At 41.2% G+C, this 21,071-nt stretch overlaps 2 protein-coding genes across 4 annotated transcripts; both read right to left on the reverse strand.

The window, feature by feature from the left end:
- Positions 1–1,588: 1,588 nt before the first annotated feature.
- LOC102718788 lies at positions 1,589–13,265 on the reverse strand. Its single transcript, XM_040529443.1, has 16 exons — positions 12,831–13,265; positions 11,901–12,065; positions 11,637–11,759; positions 11,293–11,514; positions 10,445–10,578; positions 10,260–10,352; positions 9,260–9,323; positions 9,001–9,049; positions 8,815–8,897; positions 8,223–8,380; positions 3,590–5,307; positions 3,320–3,477; positions 2,846–2,897; positions 2,683–2,765; positions 2,439–2,532; positions 1,589–2,351 (listed from the first exon to the last, which is right to left on the reverse strand). Exons 1-16 carry the CDS (start codon positions 13,230–13,232, stop codon positions 1,789–1,791), a joined length of 4,161 nt encoding a protein of 1,386 aa, XP_040385377.1. The 5' UTR covers positions 13,233–13,265; the 3' UTR covers positions 1,589–1,788.
- Positions 13,266–16,236: 2,971 nt separating this feature from the next.
- LOC102719063 (NAD-dependent protein deacylase SRT2) lies at positions 16,237–20,484 on the reverse strand. 3 transcript variants are annotated; one of them, XM_006663807.3, is made up of 12 exons: positions 20,377–20,484; positions 19,526–19,568; positions 19,190–19,439; positions 19,040–19,105; positions 18,911–18,956; positions 18,335–18,495; positions 18,116–18,245; positions 17,708–17,872; positions 17,147–17,274; positions 16,885–16,984; positions 16,687–16,787; positions 16,237–16,578 (listed from the first exon to the last, which is right to left on the reverse strand). In XM_006663807.3, the coding sequence occupies exons 1-11, from the start codon at positions 20,404–20,406 to the stop codon at positions 16,734–16,736; spliced, it is 1,173 nt and encodes a 390-aa protein (XP_006663870.2). In that variant the 5' UTR covers positions 20,407–20,484; the 3' UTR covers positions 16,237–16,578; positions 16,687–16,733. The 3 variants fall into 3 exon arrangements, with proteins under 3 accessions (XP_006663870.2, XP_006663871.2, XP_015698848.1); XM_006663808.3 differs by having other exon boundaries at positions 16,237–16,581; XM_015843362.2 differs by having other exon boundaries at positions 16,238–16,787.
- Positions 20,485–21,071: the final 587 nt, after the last annotated feature.

The raw sequence follows: 21,071 nt of genomic DNA on the forward strand, positions 1-21,071 counted from the left end.
AAAAAAAGTTGGAAAGTAAGAATTCATAAAACAAATGATTATCATTTCCGAAGATTAATATAGGTGAAAAACTAAAATATAAACAAACTGTGAAATCTGTTCATATGAGAAATTATATCGATTCAAAATGTCACATCTCAAATAGACTCTAACTTTTAATAGAATTACTAATTGAAAAAAAAACAGAAAGCACTATATATAATTTGGAAATAACTAGTTTAAATACTTTATTATTGTGGTTTTTTATTTTGTTAAATGGAAATTAGAGAGTTTTTTCATGTGATTAAAAAAGTTGAGAGGATGAAAATTAGGTTATCGTGATAACTTAAGAGGGCAAAATAGAGTTGTTGCTGATAAAAAGGAAATAATGTGAAAAAGAAGTTACGTAACCATTGATTGGATTATTCCATTCCATTAGTACCCGGTGCTACTCCGGTGAATGGCAGGTCATACCGATATTCTCTAGCTTAAAAAGATGAGATTGAGAAACAGATCGGTGAAATGCTCACATCTGGGGTTATTACTTAGAATTGTAGCCCTTTTGTTTCATTTGTTCTTTTGGTTAAGAAGACCTTTTTTTCATTTGTTCTTTTGGTTAAGAAGAATGATAATTCTTGTCGTTGTTGTGTGGACTATAGACGACTGAATAATCTTACAATTAATAATAAGTTTTCTTTGCTTATTGTGGATGAGTTACTAGATTGGACTTGAAAAGTGGTTATCATCAAATTCGAAGTAGTTGTGGATGTACCTTAATTATAATCAAGGAAATCCTATCCCCAAGTTATTAAAGAGTTTTTCCGGGATAAAGCTTACTACCTAAATAGGTTAAATAAAAACCCTCCCGAGATGAATTATATTTTCATCTCAGGTTTGAAGATGTACAAGATAATAACTCTTTCTAGATATGTGACATTTGGAATGATCTCGCAAAGATATGTATATGAAATGATAACATTAAAAAAATTTAGATATGTTCCTTGCTTTTCTGTGTTGCATCTTTTTGTAATCACCTTTAGTCTTTAGCTTTCCAAAACTTTTGGTGACCTACCTTGTAAAATACGAAATTCTCCGATGTGTCTGAACCCATACGAAATTCTCTAATGTGTTCTAAACCCTCATTCGTGAGATATGCTAATTGTATAATATATAGGCAGTGAACTGGTCCATATACTTGAATTTGTTGAATTTGAAAGTCACCGAAACCATGTTCGATTGTCGCTTCTCCTTACCTAGATTCAATCTTTTTCGCACACACACTTCCAAACAGCTAAACGGTGTTTTTTTTGCGAAATTTTTTATAAGAAAGTTGCTTTAAAATATCATATTAATCTATTTTTAATTTTTATAATTAACAATTAATTAATCATATATTAATATATTACTATTTTTTGTGCCGGATAATTTATCCCAAAACTATCCAAAACAAACGGGGCCTAACCCACACCCCTCTCCTTTCTATGCCCATTGCAGGCGCTCCTCCCTCCGCCTTCTATTGCTAGTTTAGACAGAAGAATCATGTTTTTAAATGCAAATTTGATTAAAAAAACACACACAAATACAACGAATTACAATTTCATGGTTGGACGTGCATGCCTGGCACTAAAGTCACTAACAACATGTAACCATTTTCCTAATAATACCTATAGTAAACTGAATATATATATATATATATATATAGTAAGTATTAGAGATCATCTAAGTAGGCCACTTCTGAGTTCTGAAAATGGATCATAGTACGAAAATGAAAATTGTCAGAAAGCCCATGAGCATACATAGCGTTTGTGTTCAGTAGAAGAGGTTACCCTGACCTCTTATCCTGAATGGCATTCCAAAATTTTGGTACACCCTAATCTCGCCGCCTAGGCTCGCCGTCACCACAACCAACCCCCACGCATTGCCGCCGTCGGCGCTGCCGCCGCCGCTTTTACCTAGCTGCCCGGAGTGCGTCAGCGGCGTCCCGGAGTTGCTCAGCTCGCCGCTCTTGGACGGCAGGTCCGGAGGCTTGGTGGCGCCGGCGGCGTGGCTCGCCATGCTGCACACGTCGTCGTTGCACGACGCGCCCTGCCGCCGCGACGGCGAGCTGCCGGAGACCGACCCGTCGGCGGGGAGGGAGGGGGCGAGCGGCCACGGGACGGCGGCGGACACGTCCTTGCAGTAGAAGTTCTCGAAGGAGCGGGTGGTGCACCACGTCTTGGCCTTCATGCCGATGCCGCCGATGGCCGCCACCGCCGGCGGCGCGCCCCGCGCCGCCCGCCACAGGTAGACGTGCGAGTCCTCGCTCGCGCACACCACGTACCGGCCGTCCGACGTGTACGCCGCCGAGATCTGGCTGCTCGTGTTCTTGAAACCTGCACCACGAGCGCCGCCACCGTTGATCACGAAATGATTTCATCCACAAAAAGCTTAGATTTTTTCCATTCATGGCCGCACCGCACCTCTGAACTTTTGGACCATGGTGACGCCGTCGAAGACGCGGATCTGCGAGTCGGCGGAGGTGACGAGCACCTCGGAGGGGTTCCCCGGAGCGAACTGCATGCGTGTCCACGGCCATGTCCAAACACCAACAATTAGGCATGCAGTGCAGCTCCAACGTTGCATCGATCAGTGTTCTTGCTAGCTCTACGCTTTACTGAATTCAGCAGCCAAAGCGTGATGCGTTGCATCAGTGGTCGTATATACCTGGAAGCCGGTGATCTTCTTCGCCTGCGACTTGCGCTTCTTCGTCTGGATGTCAATCTGTGCCTCCTGGCTAAGCTTGCAATCTTGCATGAAATAGAAACATTTTTAACACACGATGATCAAACTGATAATTAGGTCGATGAAGAGCAGAAACTGTTGCTACCTGTTGTCTTGTAGAACCGGCAGCTACCCTTGTGCGAGCCGAAGATGGCACCCTGATTCGATTGTTCATGCAGATCAAGAATGGGAATCAGAAACAGGGTCCGATATATCGGTATCGTGATTTATTTGGGGGACCGAAATTCCGAAATTTTGGAATTATTTCAGAAATTTCAGACGAAATTTTCCAAACAAAATATAATTTTAAATTAAAACTCGATTGAATTTTTTGAAAATTTAATTTTAAATTACCAGTCCATCATCTGCCTAAATCAGTGGTAACAAAAAAAAACATTTGGATTCATAAAGTGCATCAACAAATAAAAAAATATAGGTTGCAACAGTTCAACCAAAATTTTTGGCTGAAATACACTAATTATCGGGATTCACCGACAAACCCAAAATTTCGGAAATTTTGGTCCGAAATTATAACCACTGGGTACTGTGAAAGATGCAGTGATGAGAAGTAGAAAAGTACCTGGCCGTCGGGGGTGTAGGAGGCGGCGGTGACCATCTCGTTGAGGTCGGTCCAGTCGACGACCTGCCGGTCGGGGATGCTCCATAGCCGCACCTTGGCGTCCAGCGATCCACTGATGAAGAACCTGTCGTCCACCGGGTTGAACTGGATGCAAGTCACTGCACCATCGAACATGTTCACGGCAGATCGATCAAATTCAAGCGATTGTTTCAGCTGGATTGCAAAAGCAATCTCGAGACAAGAACGGGTTTTGATCAATGGATGTTTCACCATAGTCGTTGTGGGCAAACATCTTGAGGCAGGCCTTGGTGGCCGTGTCCCACAGCCTCACCGTCTTGTCCATCGACGACGACAGCAGCTGGTCGGACTTGGACCAGGTGAGGTCGAGCACGTCGTCCTGGTGGCCCTCGAGGACGCACTCCGGCTGGTCGGCGAGCGCGAACACCTTGTCGGGGACGACGAGGTGCTCGGGGAGCGTGTCCTTGCCACTCTTCCCCTTCACCGACTTCTTGGACAGCTGGGCCAGCGCCGGCGTCGCCGGCGTCGTACCGTCCGCCGCCGCGGCGCCCGGGGGCTGCGGCGGCAGGGGCCCCGAGTGGCCGTCGTTCGGCAGGGAGCACGGCGGGGAGCTCGCCTCCACGACCTGCCACACGCGCACCACGCTGTCCTCGCCGGCGCTGGCCAGCCGCCGGCCGTCGGCGCTGAACTTGATGCTCCAGATCGACCCCTCGTGCGCCTGGATCTCCTGGCACATGTACAGCCCCGTGAGCTCCTTGCACGACTTGCCGGACTGGTGCACCTTGAGCCGCTCCGACGACGAAGCCGAGCATGACGACGACGACGACGAGGGGGTGGCGTTGGTTGCGGCGGCGGTGGCCGTCGACGGGGTCGACTTGCTGTTGCCGTCCTTGTCCTGGATGAAGCCGATGGCGACGGACTTGATGTTCTTGAGCCACCCACCTTTCTTCTTGCTGCCCGCCGGCTTCTCGGCCTTGGGAGGCGCGCCGCCGGAGGGTGAGGCGAGCGGCCCGCTGTGGCTCTGGCTCTGGCCACGCCGCATGAGGTGCTTCACGATGGGGGTGTTGCCGATGAACTTCTCGAACTCCTCCAGCCCCAGCTGCACGCCGGTCTGGGTGTTCGACGCGCCGGCATCCTTGGGTGCAGCGACGACGGTGACCTCCTTCTCCTTCTCCTTCTCCTTGCCGCTCTGCTGGTTCTTGTTCGCGTCGCTGCCTCCCTTACCGTCGCCGTCACCGGCGCGGCCTTTATCCACCGGCGGCGGCGCCGCGTCCGGTGGGGGCACGGCGGGGAGATCACGCTTAGCCACAGTGTTTCGAAACTTCTCGACGAGAGAGACATCGTCGGAGGCGGCGTGCCGGGCCGGCAAGGAGCGAGCACGACGCATCGACGGCGACGGCGAGGGCGGTGGCTTCCCAGAGCCGACCGACACACCGCCGTCTCGCACGGCGAGGCAGCTGTCGGACCGGCGGCGCGCGATGGGCTTCTCCGGCCGCCGCATCAGCATGTCACGCGCCGACGTGGTCGGCGCCACGGTGGCGGTCGGCGCGGCCGCCGGCGACGGGACCGGAGGTATCTTGGACATGCTCCGGGGGATGTCGACCATGCGCTTCCTGGTGCTGTGACGCCGGAGCGCGAGGTCCCGGCTGCTGGCGAGCCCGAGCCCCTGGTGCAGACGGCGGCGCCGCTCCTGTATCGACATGTGCTCGTCGGACATCCACATATCATACTTGGACATGTCCTCGTCCTCCTCCTCCGCCGCCTCCTCGTCGTCGTCCTCCAACACGGCCGCCTGATGCCGGCGGAAGCTCTGGAAGTTGTGGTCGCCCGTGGCAGACGCGAAGGAGACGCGAACGTCGTCGTCGTCGTCATCATCGTCGTCGTCGGAGGGGAAGTCGGCGTCGATGTGCAGGCCAGACGGCACGCGGTCGAGGGTGTGGAAGAAGACCTCCCTACCACCACCGCCGCCGCTGCCGCCGTGCTTCTTGCCACCGCCGGTCATGTCGACGACGCCGCGTTCTTGCCGGTGCCCAATGCGGGAAGCATGCCACCATGGTTGGCGCGCACGGAGAGAGAGAAGGGAGGATGTTGCTAATGCTAAGTTTAGGGTGATGGGTTTGAGAGGTTGCGAGCAAGGGAAGAGTGCTGCTTTTTCTGTGATGGATTTGGGTTGAAACAGTCGCTACATGCATGTGCTCTTCTGCCTCAAACAGCAAAACCATCGGCTACTTTTCATTTGCATTGCTTCAGCTTCAGTAAACTCATCTCACAGCAAAGTAAAGCTAATGATTAAACACTAAACATCACGTAAGAGTTGTTAGTCAGTTACTATCTTTTATCATAAGGTAGAACAGAACACTGGAAAGGGCTCATATATGTATATTTACACAAGATCTCACAAGTCACAACACTAGGTGCAGTGAGGGATTATTACTATTATTATTACAGCATAGAAATAATCTAACTCGACTAATTGTTACCTAGCTAGTTGCTTCTCCTAGAGGAGCTTAATGTCTAACCTGGAGAGAATTCATCTTCTTATTTATCTCTGCAAACTTCTCCTTCAGGCGTTTGATCTGAAGCCAGCAAAATTGAAAATTATAATACTGAGGTAGACAGGTAGTAATGTGGTGCACAAACAAAATTATGTAAAAGACTAGTAGTACCCGCTTCAATTCGATCTCCAGATCTCGCTTCCTCTGGCCGAGAGAATGGCGCAGCTGAGTAACATCAAATATGCTGTCAAGATCATCTTCGAAGGCTGATTCAAGGTCTTCTCTTAAAAGGGCCGGTAATTTGTCAACAATCGGCATGAGGAGAAAGCAATTGAACTGCAAGTTTGATGAGCCAAAGCATTAAGCTACAAATAATAATAAACTTCAGTTAGTTCAAGAGATTTACAAAGCATTACGAGTACAAGATTTACGACAGGGAGACCTTAAGCTCCGTGGTGACAAGAAAGTGTTCTTTGATCCCATGGAAAATCTGGTGAACCAGTGCATATACAAGTCTTTCGGATGAGGGCGCCAGCCTTCTGTTCCACAGTGTACTGTCCAAGAGATCAACCAGCCTAGTCTCTGATGCAATAGTGGGTGAATTTGATTCTGGAGAACTGCTAGATTTCAAGTTTCCCTTTGGCCTATCCTCCTTATTGTCATTCAAAGCAGAGGATGGCTCATGCAGCCCAGTCGAGTGGGCAGCAAGTGTGTTCACGGATAATTGCTCTTGTGCAACAAAGGAATCAAAGAAGTGTCGCAATCCGGCACGATTCTATACAATTTAGAAAATCATTAGGCACACCATGAATCCCTCAAAAGGTGCTAGTTCTAGTTAATATAACTAACTGTACCTTATTGTGAAGGGACCAAGTGACATAACGGGTGGTGCTCACCAAATCCTCCATACATCTGCACCACACATTTCGACATGCAAATAAACTATGCCATCAGGTACAACAATATATATGTACGAATGCATCATGCCATGAAGACTGAGAAATATGGATAATAACAGAAAGATTTAGTTTGACAACATATTAAATCATGTGTCATATCTAAATGAGACATACCAGTGAAGTCAAACTTTGAAATATGTGTGCTCTGGAACGCACAAAATGTAATACCATGAATTCAAAAGGAGGGAATAGTTGGGATAGCTCATCAGTTCACTTCATTTGCACTTTATTGTTCAATGATATCATAACTTCAGCTGATACATTTGGAAGAAGCACTACGTTTTAAATGAAAAATACCAGTTGGGTGATTGGCATTCTAGTGTTCACAAAATATTGAATCCTGCCTGATAAGGCAAGAAAACAAACAACTACTGTTGTAAACTAGAGTGCACATTGACTAGGACCAAATACAAGACATCATCAAATGATGTTCCCTTGGTCCCTAAAGAATTAGCTTTTCCTTTCTGGCTAGCTATATATGCTAATATCGATGAGCTTCAATAAACAAAAATTGCACTGGAAAACACTGCCCACATATGTTAAGATTATCAACATGTAGCGCAATCAGTAGGAAAATACATTTAATTTGATATCAAGGACTTAGTTGAACTGAGTTTGCAAGATGGCTTGAACCAGAGTGTACACTAGTAAATAATGGAAACAATTATAAAGGAATCAAAATCAGAGATGCTCTTACGATATTACCTTTCACGGCATGATTGCTCAGTAGATTCAGCAAACCTATCAAATGCAGCTTGGACACGCTTGACAAGTACATTGTGGCTGCTACAGTTCTCACCATCTTTCTGTTGGAGTTCTATCGTATTACAAAAGAAAAGAGCAGAAATACTACTTGAATTGAATGGCTTGAGAATTAATCAGTACCTCCAAGAGAAAAGCAGATATCGGTATCAGTCTCTTCATTATGTATAATAACCTAAAACCCAACTGCACAAAATGGAAGGATATGTTTTAATCACAGAAAAGGATTAAGCAGAGGAAAGATCACACCTCGATAACAGAAAATTAATTCAATTCTATATTCATTTTCACATGTTACATTTTTTTTTTGTCTTGATTTCACACATTTCTGTGGAAATGTGTTGCACACTCTAGTTCTGATCCAAAAAATGATGGAACGAGCATGATCAAATGGTTGACGACTTCACAGAAATAATCACACAAAAGCAACTACTATTCTAGTAGCTCAAGTATGCAGTAACAGTCATGAAAACCGAACAGGGCCATCTAAATGAGATCGTAGATAAGCTAAACCTACCTGATGAAGATAAGGCTCAAATGTGTCACGTGCTTTTGCCACAGCTAGCACACAAGCAGTCCTAAACAAAAAAAAAGAAGTTGAGAATGAGGAATGAGTAAATATACTATATAAATAAAGCCAAGTATTCCTGACATACGGAATGAGAGTACCTGGAGTAATTTGTCCCATCATGAATATCTTCAACGCCACAAGCATTGACGATTTCCTCCCTAGTAATTGGAGGGCATTTCATACTTCCAACTACCAAACGAAATTCAGCCATTGCCCGATGGTATTGTGCACCACCATAGAGACGCATTCCAGCATTCTAAGAAAAAGCAAGGTATAGCGAATACATTTTCAAAAAACAGAACGAATACTCAGTGCATAATTTTGTTTTAACAGGTTCTAAGAGACTAAGACAATTAAATATAACCAACAGCAAATTACAACAGTAGACGATGTGTTTTACATAAACGTCTGGGCTGAAAAGACAAAATGTGGCAGACATTTGTCTTCATCTGAAATAAATATTTCATGCCTTACAGGGCGGTTTAAATTAGTGGGTCAATTGGTCAAATGACTCTACTGCTACATAAACCAATCTGCCACTGCTAACAGACTTTAGGTTCATCAGGAACTTATTTAGACACAATGTTTAGCTATAGCGAATAACCTTTTCATCCTGTGTTACAGACTCAAAATAAAATAACTTGTGAAATAGTATGGCATCTTCAATACAATGGGAAAAAAAGAACTTACAGGCATCAATTTGTTTGGGATCAGGAAATTCTCACTTCCAGTAAACGTTCCTCCATTTATCCTCTCATTAACTAAAGTTTCTCCTACACTCCAACAACAGTTTCAATAAATTATTAAAAAAATGTCAGCTAACTAAGAAGAACCTCAAATTTCCTAGTAATGAGCCACAAAAGATAAAACACCCACCAAATCTATCAGGCGGTGCCACCACCATTCCTTTCAATAGCAAAGATAACTGAAACAAGAAAACACAACATCAGTATTCAGGTTTATTTCAACCAGCTTTCGCTGCTGAGCAATAGATTCAGTGGACATGAAGAAAGCTACATTAGATTATTGGTTGACATGTGCTACAGTGCATGAATTTCTATTCATTGCAAAACATGTAGTATCCAACTATCCGCGCGACTGTACCAGCAATATTATGTTTCAGAGTAGTAAGCACCTTTGACAAAAATGAATCATGGAACAAGCGAGCTTTCTCCTTCATTTTTGCTTCATCCAAATCACTGTCCAGATACATATGACATCAATAGGGTATACCAGGGACCTTGAATAACAGTAGAGATAAATATATAGTGGAAAGGCCCTAAAAGGGACATAAGGAAAAAAATATTTGGTTTCGAGTTTTTATTCTCTAGGAGGATCATTGCTCATTGGTTTGCTTCTTCTAGCCATGCTGTTCAACACTGGGAGGTTTATATTTCAAGTGAGTGAACAGTAAAGGTTTATTGATGATGCTTGGAATGGCTTGGTTTTAATTTAAATTCAGCATTGTATGGCTAACATTTCAATCTTTGATTCACGTTGTTTCATAATACCCCTGTATATATTCATCATTTGCTCTTTGATTCTGGTGTTAATAAAATTATTTAGCATTTGATTTCAAATGAATCAGATCTATTCTGGAGATAAATTGGCCATGATTTTGAGACTGGCTCAACTTTGTAAGTGATTCCAGACATAAGTAGTAAAAAAAGTTACTGCTGCTACACTTGGTCAATCTGGAAAGTAAGGGAAAATGTGCAATTCTAGGCAAATCAATGGCTCATGATGTAAATGTTATGGTGAGAGATTGCATAGAAGCCACATAATTGGAGGTAGAACCGTTGCAGTGTCCAGGCTCAAGGTTGCACCTGATATCATTGCAATGGGACTGAGGAAAGATAACATACTCATAGTAGTGTGATGGTTCTTGAATCTTTATGAGGGTGTTTCTAGCCTACTAGAATGTCAACTTATAGTAGTTGGCAGCAAGGTGTTGGTGGAAAGAACAAAACTTTTGAGCTTTATTTTGTTTATAAGCTTTTATCTTCACCCAAAAAAAAATTACCAAATGGAAACAATTACAAGTAATTTCAGGAGGAAATAAAACCAGATTCTAGGGGATTTTAAATGTTCTATGAATGATATGCATAATTGCTGACAATTAACAAAGGAATCACCTGATTTCTTGAGCGACTTCACGCAGCTTCCTTGCTGCACCACGATGTTCCTTCTCAAGAAGTGGAATAATCAATGGAACACTCTCGATGTACCTTGCCCATATTAGTATGCATTATTTCAAAGCAAAGATATGAAGAATGGTTAAAAAATATACATACTCCAGCTCTTTAATATGTAAGAATACCTCTTCTTCAGCAATTCTTCCAAAAATAGTCTCAAGTTACCCACTCCTATTCTATTTTTCTCCTCCTTTGTAAGCCCCCTTCCTAACTTGTCCTCAAGAGATGCAACATCTTCCAACTCTCTCAATGAGATGGCCTGCAGAATGAAAGTAAACATTAGATGCATTTCAACGATGAAGTAAGACAGAAGTTACTTGATTCCTAGAGTTCAGATGCACGAAAAAGCACACTGAAACTAAAATGGTAACAGCAGAGAAGAATCCTGGCAGACATTGATGTTCAACAAAGAAGTCCTTTATTGCTACTAGGTTACAGCATTTCAAATGTTATTTCTAAAGAGTAATCATTTGGCCCAAAGAACAACAGTAACGAGCAATCTATTGACATTAATGAAACTCCACAATAAACATTAGTGCAGTACAACTATGTTTCTGTAACATTTTGTTCCTGACTTCCTGTGACATCTTCAATTCTTCATCACATAGAAGTGCGCAGAAATGTGGGAGCATATCTAAGCATAGCAGTTTATAGAGTTTGGGAACTTGAAAAAAGTAAACATGAATTAAAATAATCATAAGTCGTCATAGTGAAGTCCCAGAACAGTTACCTGAAACTCAACTGGTTATAAATATATTTAATACTACATCATTTCATAATCCGGAATACTTCCTTGATAGTGTCACATTTTCAGAGAAAATATAACCAGATGAGGCTTCCCAAATTGCTTACAAAACTCACGGGTGACTTAACACAGTAACACAGGTCAAACTTGCCAGCAAGAGAAAATTATTTGAACACATTGGTACAAAGCTCTACATAATTTAAGTGATACTGGTGTGTGATGCCTCACCTTCTTGAACTCTTCATTTGATCTGAATACAGCTTCATGACAGGACCCAACTCTCCCAGAAGGCACTGATGTGAAAAAAGGAGAATCCCCCAGTAAGGAACCATCTAGAACACAGGTTGGAGGGTGAAGAAAGACTTCAACATCAGAGGCACGTGCAAACTGTGGGATTTTAGTGTCCAATTTTGTGGAAACTATAACAGTCCTTGCAAGATCAGGATCAACCTACAGTAAAAAAGGGAACACAACTTACTGGCAAGGTGCAACTGATGTGGAATAACAAGAGATCATGGGAATGTCATTGAGTTTTAGTTTTTTTTATGAAAAACTAGTTAGCAAGTGCAAACCTGCATCACCACTCTCCTTGTAGTTGCATTACTCCAGTCACTACAATCTTCAAGGCAAAGTATTATGGTTTCCTTATGCTTGATTTTCCCACGAACAAGGGTCTCTACAGCACAAGCCTGGCTCTGCAAATCAAAATATTAACAGATATCATATTGATATAAAAAGAGTACCTAGAGTCAGAAAAAGTGAAGTTAAAGTGGAAGCAAAATATCATCAAAAAGAACTAGCCTTAACTGACAGCAAGCAAGAATAGGTGCAAATACCTGCAAAAGTCGATTTTTACGACCAGGAGCTGGTAGGATGAGGCCTGGAGTGTCGATAATGGTGAGATTAGGGCAATGCTTGTATTCTATCCTTATTATAATCTCTTTTTCTGAAAATTGGGAAGGGTCATTCTCCAGCCTCATGTTTTCGGCTTCAATATATGCCTGAAAGAAAAATATTCTTATAAAATGGTATTCTCATGTAATGGAAAAGGTTAAGCCAGTCAATCACCTAATGCAGCAACAATTCAATGACCCAAATCTTGTTGTTATAAGTTGTAAGTTGATATTAAATTAATAATCAAATCAACAAGTGAATATTTGTTCCTTATAAATGAAATAGCAAAAGAATAAAAGAATAGTATGCTTCAGGTTGAGAATAAATAATGACTGTGAAACTTCCTGTGTCATTCTGATGCGTCAAAACTACTATCTACCTCCTCTTTATAGAAAATACAACCTTTATTCATCATTTCATCAGAAAAGTTAGGCTACCGGCATAGTTGGTGTAGCAGCCCATCCAGACTAGAATCCCATTTTTACGAAAATATTGGGAACACGTCTCTCTCCCCTCAATCTCATTCTTCTTCCTACCTACGAAAATATTGGGAATTCAATCTCATTCGTTTTTAAGTTGGCTAATGCTAGTACCAATATGCTAGTCAAAACCACAACATTGAATTCACAGAAGATAGATAGATTACATTACATTACATACATCTAATATCCTTATGTTTCCCTTCTTGATTCTTCTCAAACAAATACTTATCTTTACCATTGTTGCGAATAAACTCTTTCCTAGTATACCAAAACCTCCTTCTAGCAACTACACAAATAAATGTGGCACATTATAGAGAGGCCACCATGTCGGAATGGATTAGATACAACACACAGCAGTGGCATTTCCACAAACACGCGTGCGCGCATTACCTGGATGTCCGCGAGCGGCATTGCACGGCAGGCGACACCGGACTCTTCGCCGCCGTCGTCCCCCGCGCCCGAGCCGGCGAGGAGGCGGCAGTGGGGGACGTGGCACCGCGGGTTGAACCGTAGGTGGAGCGCGACGGGACGCCGGGTCTTAGTGCCGCCGCCGACGTGGTTGAACTGAAACCCCATCAGTGCCTCGACCAACGCGCTCTTGCCGTCCGTCTGGTGGCCGACGACCACCACCGCCGGTGCGGGTGCCGCCCCGCTGCCGAGCTCCGCCGCCAGGCCCTGCAGTTCGTTGTAGGCCTCGTACAGCAGCCCCCGCGCCTCCTCCTCCTCCTCCTCCTCCAACACCTCCTCCTCTTCCTCCGCCGCCGCCGAGAGGGACTCCGGCGGCGTCGCCATTGGGGATTGGGTACTGCGCGGTTTTGGAGGGGTTTGGAGGTGAGGGACCGAATTGAAGTACGTTATCTTCTTTTATTTTCTCCTTAATCTTTTTCATTTTATATGCCCTTGCTTCGTCACGGAATAAAAAAAATAATTTCATATAAAATTACATTAAAACGCATATATATTTCATGTATACATAATTTAATAATAATTTAATATATAGTCAAATCTGATAAAAATATATACTCTATTTTAATAAATAATATCGTTAATATTTGTAGCTCGCATTTAACTATGTTTCTTAATTAAAACTTACATAATTATTATTTATTTTATACTAAATAAATTTTAATTATAAATTATATTTACATATTTATATAAAATTTGTAATTAATTAAATTTGTGTCAAAAGGTCGTAACGAGTACTGACGTACAACTGCACATGATACAGTGGACAAAACACATGTTTGGGCTTTTCTACCCTAAAATCAAAATAATATACGTAAAATCATAATAATAATAATAATTTATTTTTAGAATATATTTAGATGAAATTTTTGGTTTTATAACATTTTAAAAATAAAAGGAAAATAATATGGACCTTGCTGGGGATCGAACCCAGCACCAAAATGTTTGGCGGCTACCGGCCTATCCATCACGTAGATACATGTTGCTAGATATTTTGACGGACAACCGAAACCATTCTCACTTTTATGTTCACCAGTTTAGGCTTTTCTACCAACACAATCTGCCTAAAATCCCAATAATAATAATTTATTTTAAGAATATATTTAGGTTTATAAAATTTTCAACAACAAAGCGGTAGATAAAAACAACTTCTGAACAGGCTAGCGCCGAAAAAAAGGAGAAAAGGAAATAAAAGAACAGGGCTGCGCCGAAATAAAGGAAATAAAGCAACCTGGTTGGGGATCGAACCGAGCACCCAACGCTTGGATAATCTTGGAGAAAGAATCAAATCAAGAGTCTGGAGGGAAGATGACGTCGTCTCTGCTGCTGATGTTGCAGACCCACGCGTGCATACCAAAATCGAGACGCAACTGACCCACGCGCGGCACTGCAGGAGGGAGTCTGGTCTCTGGACAGGATACGACATCGCCAAAAACGACTACACGTTGCCGCTACTCCTTATCCAAGGCTTTGTCACACGGGGAAAAGAAAGAATAAAGATACCACCACTGCTGACGTCATTATGACAAACGGCTAAAAAAGTCCGACAGAATTGTTACCGTTTTTTATAATAGTATAGATTTATTTATATTTATTCAAAAGCATAATGGCCTTGTTCGCAATGCGTGTACGCATTAACATATGATTAATTAACTATTATTTATTATAAACTTAAAAATAGATTAATCTGATTTTTTTAACAACTCATATGATTTTTTAAAAAACACAGCATTTTTAACAGTTTGAAAACGTACGAAGAAAGGAGAAAATTTGGCTCAGCCATTATTCGCGAACGCGCCCAATAAACCTGCTTTGGTACCGGGTAAAATTTTGTTAACTTAGATAGACCAAAGCTATGTGGAGTCCGTTTCTACCTATGCGAACAAAACTCTGTTCGTTTTCCATGGGCACCGTTCCCAAACTTACGGTATACTTTTTAAAAAAATATATTTATAAAAATTACTTTAAAATTTATATTAATTAATTTTTAAGTTTATAATGGATAATAATCAATTAATAATTTACGAATGGTCCTTCTCATTTTGCATGACTATCTTCATCGGCATGTTCCTGTTTCACCACCTTTAAACACATCTTAGGTATAAAAGCATGAGTCCGTCTTCAACACGATTCGGTTACATTGTGTTCATACAGTGTTGCACTAACATATTGTGTTCATACAGCGTTGCACTAGCATCAACAGATGCATGGGAAATGAATGACAGGGAAGAAAGAATTGGCGAAAGCTAGTGTTAATTTACCTCGTAATAGTTACTCCCTCCGTTTTATAATGTAAGATATTTGACTTTTTTAGTTGTAACGTTTGATCATTCGTCTTATTCAAAAATTTATCAAAATATCATTTTTTTGCCCGTGATTTACTTTATTATCAAAAGAACTTTAAATATGACTTGTCATTTTTTATATTTGTGCTAAATTTTCTAATAAAACGAATGGTCAAACGTTATCACCAAAAAGTCAAATATCTTACATTATGACATAGAGGTAGTAAATGCATGTGCGTTGCAATGAAACTATATTTGATAACAAACAACTAATTAGCTTAAAGTACAAATTTTATGGGGACCAGTACTAAGTGCTAATGACAACTTGCAAGATGTCATAGCATGTCATGCGTTTGGTTCACGTTGGATGGGATATAATGATTCATATTTTACTGGATAGGATAATCTAGGTTAGTTGTTTGGTAGGTTAGTTGTTTGTTGGATGGATGAGATGAGCTAGTTTTTTCCTAGGTTAGATTAGATGTATAAAGGGTGGATGGAATAAAAATAATAAATTATTAATCCAAAACAAAACATACCTATAAATCTATAATCCTATAATAATTGATACTAATTAGCAACAAAATAGATTAACTACCTATAATTAACACTAATCATAAAATGATAATCATTAATTAACAACAAATATATTAATTATTTGCTAATGATCCTGGTTGGCGAGGGTAGATGGTCTCATCAAACCAAATTGGCTGGATTCATCCATCCAGCATATTTGAGAAAAATTCCTTGGGTGGTCACCGTATTCACGGCGGCCATATCTCATCCCCCATATACCTTAGAGCAAACGCACCCTATGATTATCAAAATATCGTTGCACCTTGTGTGTAATCGCAACTAAGGGGGTATTGTTGATCCATGGGGTATAAAAGATCGTACCTGATAATATATTCTAATAGTATTTGAGCATTTCTATGCCGAGTTCACTTTGGGTACATGAGGGAATCTTCTCCCGCCGTCTATTCACTTTATTTATTGTTGGTGACTGGGTCACGACACTCATAAATCACATCATGAGCGAGAGAAAGATCAACATTTGATGATAGACCGCGTGAATCCAACGATCCGAACCAGAAACGTTTTTCAACTTCGTTTACAAATTACAGTGGACTATCCAAGCATAAATCAGTTTGGGACATCCATTTCTATAGATAATTTCGAATGAATTGTCAATGAAAAAGGTTTACATTTACAATAACAAAGTTAACGCGCCCATCCTGTTGCAAACAGGATTGGAGATGATAGTCTGCCCAGTTGAACAGAACTTAATTAGTCTAGTTAAAAGTGTAGTCTTTCATCACATCGTCTTCCCTTGAAACTTGGTTCTCCAAAGATTGTTCTTGCATTTTCTTGAATAGGAAGCAGGAGCTCTGCTATTTCATCATAGGTAGGGAGAGTTTAAAAGTTACAACCCAGGCCAGAGTAACAGGGATCAGACGGACTCACAATTGGAGCACACAACGGTAGATTGTTCTTACACGACAACATGGCGTCCAACAAAGATGAGTACACAGCACCACCGTGCTCAACTTACGTTTGGTACAGCTAGACTTCCCATCTGAAGTATCCTTGGAAGTATCTGAAGAAGATGGTTGTAACACAGCAAGGGAGAAATGCAGTGAGTCAAATGGTGCGTTGCAAAACATAGGTATGAGATAAAACTTGGAAGTACTAACCTCCCCACATCTCGCATTAATTTTCAAGGACAAGATACTATCAGCCCTGGTCTCACCAATGGTGATCGCCGCAATTGGAGCATTCGCTTCATGTGCAAGCCTAAGGATTGGATTATCGTTAATCTTTTGTTCTCATAAAATAACCAGATTGGCCTTAATCCGGTGACTTGAATGATTGGCTCAAAGATCAAAGGGTTCCCAACAGATGATAAGTAGGTCTCAATTTATACAAGGGAATAGCTGATAATATTTCCAGTGGTACCTTGCAAGCCTAAAAGCAGACATTGTCATTAGTGCTGAACCAACTACAAGAAGAGCATCACAATTTCTTGCAGCCTCCTTAGTGCTTTCAGCTCTGTCTTCAGGAACATTATCACCAAACATCACAACCTTCAAATACCAGAAAAAACGCATGTGAACAATCACTTTAAATTGTGAAGGAAGAAAATTTGCTGTTTTTCTTCAAAGTGGTAACATGAGTTCCTGCCAAAATATCAGGAAAAAAAAAAGGAGTTTTGTGAAGTGTAAGAGAGACAATTAACCGAAAAAGAACTGCTAGAGATGAACTCCAATGAAAAACTGCATGCAGACCATGTAATGCAAGTTTGGAAATGGATAACATATTGGAATGATGGCCTTGATTGGTTATGAAGAATCAGTGTAAAAAACAAATTATTAATTAATACTAAGTCTATATGGCTGGATATGGCCTGCTATCATACTCTTTGTTCAATTTGCAACAAACCAGCGCAGAGTACTTATATGTGAGAGTACAAAAAAATAACTAAAGTGCTCGCATAAGGTAGGAAAGGAACATTCTCACATCAGGTTTGAGCACTCCACCACATTGATTGCAACCAGGAATATCAAAATCTTGTTCCCAGAACTTCTCATCAATCTCAATATCACCATCAGGTCGCTGCTGCATTCCGAAACTTTTGTCTGAACCTGGTTGTCCTACTTCCAAACTGTCAATAGCTAGAGCCCACTGCAGATAAAGTGATATAGTATATGCTTAGTCACAGTACCAAAACAGCCCATATTAGCATCAGAAAATGCTATCATTACTCTATACACATGTACTGCGAGTCTCTGATTGGTCGGCCAAATAGCATCAAATGCACAAGTTCAAATACCGATTTAATTTCTGTCCTATATGCAGCACATACCACTGATATAATGGACATAGCTTAAAGAAAAAGAAAATAAAGAAACTATCAAATAGGCAAACCTTTGGGTTGAGGTCCTTGACCTGCTCCTGAAATGATTCTCGGTCAATGGATGTACCGCAGTCTAAACATACTACCTCATACACACTTCCATGTAATTCAACTGGCTTACTCCCAGCGCGATGGTGCAACCTAAATTACATATGCACAAAGTGAAGGTGAGAAATAAATAACATTATCATTCTCAACTACGCCACAATAACATAGATCCAGCTCATTACCTATCCACGTTTTGAGTAACCATTGAGTGTGCACGACCAATTCTCTCCAGTGATGCAAGAGCATAATGGGCTGAGTTTGGTTGAGCTCTCCTGAACCTTCTCCATCCAGCATAGCTCCTAGCCCAATACCGCCTTCGGGCTCTAATAGAACGTACAAACTCCTATTTTGTACAAACAGTAAGTAGGCAAGGGTGTACTTACCAGTAAGTTGATTTGGAGAAATGAGGAGAGCATTAGATTTACTAGCATGATTTCCTACTGAAAATTGGTATATGTTGTCACAGAAACTAAGCTTACTATTAGAAAATCATATAGTATGATTCTGAAAAAGATGACATCTCAAATAGGGTTCATGCCAGAAAATTTTGAAACCTACATAAATCTGATAAGTGTTCCTTAATGGTAAATGAATGCACAACTTTGGTAGTCTTAGGAACGAAAATTGAAATCATCTGACTTAGGATATATGACTTTAAAGTAGCTCCATAATGAGAGAAATATCTCCATGCATCTCTGTCAAGAGAAGTAAAAAACATGAGAATAGTTGTCATTTGACAAGCAAAAGTAGGGTCACACCTGATGAGTGAGTGGTTTAAATCCAGAACTGTAAGCACCATTAGGGCTGTCACCAAATAAAAAATCTGCAAGTTAGAAAATATATAGAAAAATGGCAAGTCTGGCAACTGGCAATATGGTTGAATGTACCTCCTATAATCAGGAATTCCTGATTCAGTGCTCATTCCTGCTCCAGTTAACACCATGAGCTTTTTGCTGAAGCAAGTAAAAAACAGAGAAGTTAATTTCACTTCAAACGTGGATCAAAGAATTGATATATGTTCAAGGGCAGATTCCTACCTCTGATCAATAAACCGGTAAAGTAGGTCCACATCCTTATCGCTTGGAGGATCCGACTCAGGTACTATCTGTTTATCTCTTAGAAACTGGATGTAAGTTTCGCAATAGTCCTTAGGGGCAACAGCTGACGAGTGGTTATTTCTTGCTTGAATGGAGCGAAAAGAGCATATAAAATGGAGTTGTATTTTCCTTCTATGGAGAAGTCCTCTATTTATTGATGCATGGAAGTTGCATAACTGAGGAGAAAATCCTGATAAGTGACTGATTTCAACTAGTTAGTGGAAAATTAGGAACTGTTGAATCATGCCAGAAAAACAGTTCCTCTTGACAACTTGCCTCTAGATGCTGCTCGAAGAGCACCTGTGAGACCTGCAATGATCTGAATTCCATTACACATGTAAGTCGGTTGTTCTGTAAGCCTCGATAGTGCCAGTAGGAAAGATGCATATAAACAGAATAAACTTAATTGCACGGCAATGACCAAGAAAGCAATCATAATTTGGAAATTATTCCAAGAAACTTGAATTACGACACTACCATAAAAAAGGAGTTAGTCAGTCATAATTCATATTTCCAAACTAACTCGTGACGTGTTTAAATGTTATGCAAACTGTTTAGATGGAACATAAATTCTGGTATATAAATCATAATATCCTGAGTAGCATAGACTTTCTAAAAATCTGCTGGGTACAAGCCAATTGATGAGAACTAACTGTGGAAGTAATTATCTGCAAACCTCAAGAAACTCTCCAGGCTGGTTCACAAAGCAAAGTTAGTCATGTTTACCGTGGGAAACACTAAAAAGCATTGGAACAGGCATACAAATTTTACTTGTTGCTCTGAAGCTAGCACGGTATCTACATCATTATAAAGGACTTCCCTTTCATTAACAATGCCATGTAGTAGTAGAACATTTCATGCTGAGCTATCAACCTCTGTGATACACCTCAATCAATCAGTTCAAACAAACATTATATGTGCCTAATCGCCTACCCCCAATCTGCTCTCAGTTGACTCCTAAACCACAAAAATCCAAACCTCCACAGCATAAACCCAAACCAACCTAAATAATCTTGGGAGCTACCACTAATCCGCAGAACTAGGTAAACAAAAGAAAAATTACAAACAAAACAAAAGAAAAAGAGCAGCTCCATAAAGGGGGAAATGGGCACGAGTGGTTCGATTACCGAAGCGGAAGCGCGCGACGCCACCGCCATAGGATCCTTCGGGTGGAGAGGCGCGGGCGGCGCCGCCGCGAGCGTGGAGCGAAGGGGACCGCGCGAAGAGGTCGGAGGCCGGCGATTTCGTGTTTGGGTGTTTTGTTTGTTTGGTGGGAAATAAACTAGGACGACGTGGACGAGAAGACGATACCAACCGCTCCACTGCCACGTCACGTGCTTCCTACTTCACTCGCGTGAAGCAACTGGGCCGGGCCAGCCCAGCTCAAGCTATGTCAGATTTCTCTTTTTTTTCCCCCTTAGCTTGGAAGTTATTTTTCTATGGGGTAACATGTGCTCCTTTTGTTCCATATTATAATATTTTTTGTCTTACTTAAATTCATCCATGTATCAATATATATAATATATATATATGTTTAAATTCGTTAGCACAAAAATAAATCTAGTCAATACTAAAAAAAAATCTTATAATATAGAACGAAAAGACCAAAATACCCTTTATTTTATGTAAAAGTGGCGTTGGTTTGGTGTTTATGCATCGGTCTTAAAAAAAATAAAATTGCTCGATTTACAGAATGATGGTATGTATATGTATAGAAGTTGATTTGTTTTGGGATAAGATTCAAACCCTACAATTTGATTTATTTTTGGAATGAAAAGAGTAATCATTTATAGCTTGTTTTGCATTGACACTAAGGTTAAGG

Source organism: Oryza brachyantha, chromosome 12 (assembly GCF_000231095.2).
Source record: "Oryza brachyantha chromosome 12, ObraRS2, whole genome shotgun sequence".
In the NCBI taxonomy this organism is placed as follows: domain Eukaryota; kingdom Viridiplantae; phylum Streptophyta; class Magnoliopsida; order Poales; family Poaceae; genus Oryza; species Oryza brachyantha.

Excerpts from the sequence above, each read along its gene's own strand:
- LOC102718788 (XM_040529443.1), bottom strand. The coding sequence starts at position 13,232 with ATGGCGACGCCGCCGGAGTCCCTCTCGGCGGCGGCGGAGGAAGAGGAG. Across the intron at positions 11,515-11,636 it reads CAAGGAGAGTGGTGATGCAG|GTTGATCCTGATCTTGCAAG; the intron begins GTTTGCACTTGC and ends TTTTTACTGTAG. Across the intron at positions 9,324-10,259 it reads GAAGTCGCTCAAGAAATCAG|TGATTTGGATGAAGCAAAAA; the intron begins GTGATTCCTTTG and ends GTATCTGGACAG.
- LOC102719063 (XM_006663807.3), bottom strand. The coding sequence starts at position 20,406 with ATGGCGGTGGCGTCGCGCGCTTCCGCTTCG. Across the intron at positions 19,569-20,376 it reads CGTCGCGCGCTTCCGCTTCG|ATCATTGCAGGTCTCACAGG; the intron begins GTAATCGAACCA and ends AATGGAATTCAG. Across the intron at positions 18,957-19,039 it reads GGAATTCCTGATTATAGGAG|CCCTAATGGTGCTTACAGTT; the intron begins GTACATTCAACC and ends ATTTGGTGACAG.